General features: G+C 35.4%; 1 protein-coding gene across 1 annotated transcript; it reads right to left on the bottom strand.

The window, feature by feature from the left end:
• Nucleotides 1–2,075: 2,075 nt before the first annotated feature.
• LOC108713684 (pentraxin fusion protein) lies at nucleotides 2,076–5,950 on the bottom strand. The gene is made up of 2 exons (XM_018257195.2): nucleotides 5,781–5,950; nucleotides 2,076–4,517 (listed from the first exon to the last, which is right to left on the bottom strand). The coding sequence occupies exons 1-2, from the start codon at nucleotides 5,854–5,856 to the stop codon at nucleotides 3,910–3,912; spliced, it is 684 nt and encodes a 227-aa protein (XP_018112684.2). The 5' UTR covers nucleotides 5,857–5,950; the 3' UTR covers nucleotides 2,076–3,909.
• Between the last annotated feature and the right edge of the window lie 50 nt (nucleotides 5,951–6,000).

Below are 6,000 nucleotides of genomic sequence, written 5' to 3'. Positions count from 1 at the left end.
GGTAATTAGCTCATATTTAGTAAATCTTATCAACTATGTACTTTTAGCTTGAAAATTATTACACAATTGTGTAATTGGTTTGCATGTTCTTCCCCATTTATTAGCAGAGAGGTCATCTCATTGGGTGTGGGGATGTCCTGTATACAACTCCCTGCCCCCCTTCTGGCATTTTCACATCTTGGAGAGAACCTCTGGCCTACAAGTGAGTACTGCTGATGCCTGATCAATTCCTACTTCTGTATAGGAAAAAAGGAGAGAAATAATCAGATGGACAGATTATATTATGTAATGAAAAGAGACTAGAAAAAGAGATTGGGCCTAAGGTCTAAAGTTTTCTGTTGGCTTCATGGGATCCCAGTCTGATATTGATGCAGTGCAAATTATATAGCATCATTACAAAGTCATTTTGAGGAGAAGTTAGAATATCTATCAATCTATCTATCTATATTTCTATCTATCTATCATCTATCTATCTATCTATCTATCTATCTATCTATCTATCTATCTATCTATCTATCTATCTATCTATTGCTCTATCTATCTATCTATCTATCTATCTATCTATCTATCTATCTATCTATCTATCTATCATCTATCTCTCTATCTATCATCTATCTATCATCCATCTCTCTATCTATCTATCTATCTATCTATCTATCTATCTATCTATCTATCTATCTCTCTATCTATAATCTATCTATCTATCTATCATCTATCTCTCGATCTTGCTATCTATCTATCTATCTATCATCTATCTATCTATCTATCTATCATCTATCTATCTATCTATCTATCTATCTATCTATCATCTATCTATCTATCTATCTATCTATCGATCTATCGATCTATCATCCATCTCTCTATCTATCAATCTATCTATCTATCATATATCTATCTATCATCTATCTAGCAATCATCCTCTATTATCTATCTATCTATCTATCATCTATCTATCTCTCTATCTATCATCTATCTATCATCCATCTCTCTATCTATCTATCTATCTATCTATCTATCTATCTCTCTATCTATAATCTATCTATCTATCTATCTATCTATCTATCTATCATCTATCTCTCGATCTTGCTATCTATCTATCTATCTATCTATCTATCTATCTATCTATCTATCTATCTATCATCTATCTATCTATCATCTATCTATCTATTATCTATCTATCTATCTATCTATCTATCATCTATCTATCTATCTATCTCTCTATTTATTTATCTATTTATCTATCTATCATCTATCTATCTATCTATCTCTCTATCTATTTATCTATCTATCTATCATCTATCTTTCGCTCTATCTATCATCCATCTCTCTATCTCTCTCTCTTTCTATCTATCTATCATCCATCTCTCTATCTCTCTCTCTATCTATCTATCATCCATCTCTCTATCTATCAATCTATCTATCTATCATCTATCTATCTATCTATCTATCTATCTATCTATCTATCTATCTATCATCCTCTATTATCTATCTATCTATCGATCTATCATCCATCTCTCTATCAATCTATCTATCTATCTATCATCCTCTATTATCTATCATCTATCTATCTATCTATCTATCTATCTATCTATCTATCTATCTATCTATCTATCTATCTATCTATCTATCTATCTATCATCCTCTATTATCTATCTATCTATCTATCTCTCTCTCTCTCTCTCTCTCTATCTCTATCTCTCTATCATCCTCTATTATCTATCTATCTATCTATCATTTATCATCATCTATTATCTATCTATATATCTATCTATCATCCATCTCTCTATCTATCTATTTATCTATCGCTCTATTGCTCTATCTATCTCTCTATATATCTATCATCTATCTCTATCATATATATATATATATATATATATATATATATATATATATATATATATATATATATAAATAAATATATATATATATCTGTGATATATATAGATATATATATAATATTTCAGAAGGACCAGCACTCCATTTTCTTGTGAATAAATTGTGCTTTATTTAATGCATATCCGACGTTTTGGCCCCCGTTAGGGCCTGGTCTGGTCATGGCCTGGTCATGAAATAAATGTAACTAGGGAATACTTTCAGAAGGCGAACACCTCTTTTATACCAGGCAGATTGACCCATCAATACTCATCAATTCATATCAATAACCCTGTATTTTTTTATTCCTTTCAACCCCTTCTTGAATCTATTTAATGCATCGGCCAATGCAGCTGATTGAGGGAGAGAATTCCACAATGTCACAGCTCTCACTGTAAAGCCTCCTACAAATATTAAAATACAAACTCCTTTCTTGTATTCGGAATGTAATCATATCTGCTGGAAGAACCTACTGGTAAATAAAAAGCATCAGACAGTTTATTATACAGTCCCCTTGTGTATTTATATATTTATAAATAGTTATTATATCATATTTATCATATTATAGTTCCCTTCATAACGGACACCTTCCATACCCTTTGCTAGCTTAATCTTCTTTGTACTGGAAACCACTTTGCACTTTGTCTCTTCTAAGCACTGAAGACCAAAACTGATTTTGCTATTCTAGATGGAGCCTTACCGGTTATTTGAAAATGTAAAGAACTATCTCCTCTTTCTCAGTCTAAATCCCTTTAATACACAGTGTAAAACCTTTCTTGCCCTTGCTGCTGACTGACATTGCTTGATAAAAGAAGTGTAAAACTGCTAATATCATGGTAAAAACAACAAAAGAGCATCTGCACAAGCTCTCAAAACATGCCAAGAAATTTTACATACTTATTTTTAAGTGTTCAATTGCCCATTAACATTCAAATTACACAGTTCTCACATTTAAAGGAAATGTAAAAAGATGAAACAAATGAAAGTATAATTGCTCTAACTAGCAACAGCTCTCTGATGGGCCCAGTCACCCTACTTTGTATACATATAGTCTCACAACTGATGATGGGCTGGAGCAATTTTATGTCACTAAGCCTCCCCCTTTCCCAAAAACAATTTGCTTTTGCCGACAAGCAAAATTAATTTGAGTTCTCTGCCCAGCCTCACAAATTTGCTGTACAGTATGTTTGCTGCAAAACCTTGGTTGTGAACATTGTTGTTTGGAATTTGTATCTGGTTGCACAATGCAGGACCAAAGATCTGTTTAATTCTAATTTTAAAGGGGAACTGAACACTCCAAAATAAATACAATACGATTAAATAAGTGAGCATTTCTGGGGCAGAGAGCAGGAGAGAGGGCCCTGACCCGCAGCATAAGAGGGCCTACTGGAGGTAAAAACAGTGATGATAGAAAACAGGACATTTTACATGTATGATGATTTTCATTCATCCGGGCCATGAAATACGGTATCTAATAGAAGTAAGTCTAAAGCAACTGGACTTTGCAAGTTCAGAACTGAAAAAGCCACTTGGACGAGTGGTGGAAAGTCTTCAAGAAAACTTAGAAAGTCCAGTTGCTTTAGACATATTTCTACTAAATACTACACATTTTACTTGGGTGGAATAACTGTAGATTTTGAGATGGTGACCAGACTAGATGTCATTTTGTTTTATTTTCCATGGCATTGTTACGGAGTTCCAACAATGTCATTGAGGCGGGATATCTTGATGGGACAGCATCACAAAAGTACGCCTCTAAGTAATATCTGGGTAACTCTGTATTATATTGTATACCAATTAGTTAGGTTTTTTCAGGGTATAGATTAGCAATGTCCAACTAGTGGGCCTTCTGGTGTTGTTGAAGTTGGGTTGGGATGCTGGAACTAGGAGTTGTAGCTCAACAACAGCTGAAGGTTTGCAAGTTTGACATTGCTTATTCACATACTGTCCAAACTCCAGTTTAAAGGCCCCATCTTGTCTGCATGTCAGGGTCCTCTCCAGAACTTGACTATGACTGCTCTTCTACATACATTTTTCCTAACTTTCATGTATCTTTACTTTCCCTACAGTTTCGTAGGTAACTGACCCCCAATCGATAACATTCCCAACTTTAGCAAATTTCTTATTGATGGATTCACGTGACACAACATAATCCCACAGATGGACGTCAGTGATTTCACCCACAAAGCTTTGCAATTTATCAAATTTTCCCCCTTGGGTATCCTGATCTTGCCCGAGTATTACAGTCCCACCAAGACGCACCCTGTGGTTTTGAAGATATGTTTTTCTCACTGACATTTTACCATCAACCCAGAAGGCAGTGGTACCAGATGAAGACTCCCATGTGACGCAAAGTTGGGTGCCAAATGTGCTGATCTGGGGTAGAGAGAATGACACTCCAAAAAAACTGTTTCCAAGGTATAATGAGAAACGCCCATCCAGCTCTCTCCATAGATTCAGTTGATCAGCTCCATCACCAAAGTAGGAGAACAGAATCATTTCACGGTCACTGGTGAACTCAGAAGATAGCCGGAGGCAAAGTGTGAAGGCATCCAGGTCAGGGGATTTTTCTGGATATAAGATAACATAACTAGAATCTGTTTGCCCTTCAAAGCTCAGGGATTTTCCTTGGAGACTTTCATTACCTTAGAAAATGATAAACACATGGATGTGATACATGGCCAGAGAAACAGAATGTGAAGCGTTGCAACAGAATCTGACACATGACAGTGGAACATGACACACTGCATGTCGTACTCACAATGCCCACCTTAAAGTCATACAAGTAAAAAAGCAAAGGGCCAAGGACAGACTCCTGTGGAAACTCCACTAACAACACTAGTCTAATTAGAAAATATTCCATTTACCACCACTCTTTGTAATCTATTCTTCCCCCAATTCTCTACAAGTACAAATAGTATGTTCCAGGCCAATTTTATCTACTTTATCAAAGGTAGACAGGAGCAGATCAGCCTCTTCTCAGTTGGTCTAGATATGGGGGGGGGGGCTAAGGGGGTATATATTAAGCTCCAAATACCCAAAAAAAAACCTTTAAAAAAAATCTAAATTTTTCGGGATTTATTGAAGTCCAATGATATGAAATCTTCGAATGTGAAAACCACATCTCAAAGCACTTGGGGCCCTGTATTAGTCAATGGGGAAGGTCCCAGTGTTTGCACTGCTGTCAGTACCGATATCTGATGAGTTTTGGGATTTTGGGCCAAAAAGTCAGAAAACTCCTGAAAAATTTGTGTTTTTTGCAAAAAAGTCAGAAAACTTCGGACTTTTCGGGCAAAGGTCAGAAGTTTGCCTGAAACAATTTTTTTTGAATGATATGATAAATAAGGTCCATTCGGGAATTCGGAGTTGCTCGGATTTTTATCTTAGAAATACTGAGATAAATTCAGAGCTTGATACATAACCCCCTCAGTGTGCCACTAGGCTCAGGTCTTGATTTTCGTAATAAATGTATTGTTAAAGAGACACTGACACCAGAAATTAAATGTTTTTTACATCTAACATAATATTGGCTTTGCATGCTACTTCTAATTTTGCTATAAAGTATTGGCCTGATGCTTTTCCATTACCTGCCTGACTCCCTGTGTTCCTCTATGAGGGGGCTGCCATATTTGTGCAACAGGAGTCCGTTAAAAATTACAAACTCTAACTGACAGGCTGAGATGGGATAGTCAGGTTGGCAAAACAGACAGGTTTAGGAATTTTAACTAACAATTACCTTCAAAAACAGACTTCTTAGCATAAAACGATCAACATGATCTATGGGTAACTTTTAATGTACATTCATATTTTAAAAAGTATTTTTTTAGTGTCAGTATCACTTTAAGACTTACAGACAGAAATTACATTACAAATTTTGAAAGCAAAGTAAATATTGTTCATATACTTACGTGCTGGGGCACAAAGCCCAACATTGATGAGACAAAAAAGCACGCCGAAAATCACAATGGCCATATTAGCAGACATCTCAGATGAAGATCTCAGAGGATCAATAACAATACTGGATAATAGAATACAGTTATTGCCCTATTTTTATAGGGTGAAATTCTCATGAGAAATTACACCACACCCTTAAAGTTTTGCATAATTCTGATTTCTATGGAAATGCCA

This window comes from Xenopus laevis, chromosome 4L (genome assembly GCF_017654675.1).
Source record: "Xenopus laevis strain J_2021 chromosome 4L, Xenopus_laevis_v10.1, whole genome shotgun sequence".
In the NCBI taxonomy this organism is placed as follows: Eukaryota; Metazoa; Chordata; class Amphibia; order Anura; family Pipidae; genus Xenopus; species Xenopus laevis.
Note: the sequence above shows the minus strand (reverse complement) of the source record. Positions and strands in the feature narration are given on the sequence as shown.

Bases quoted from the DNA above. Each gene is read 5' to 3' on its own strand.
- LOC108713684 (XM_018257195.2), bottom strand. From the start codon at position 5,856: ATGTCTGCTAATATGGCCATTGTGATTTTCGGCGTGCTTTTTTGTCTC. The intron at 4,518-5,780 runs GTAAGTATATGA...TCATTTTCTAAG, and splicing joins TGGGCTTTGTGCCCCAGCAC to GTAATGAAAGTCTCCAAGGA.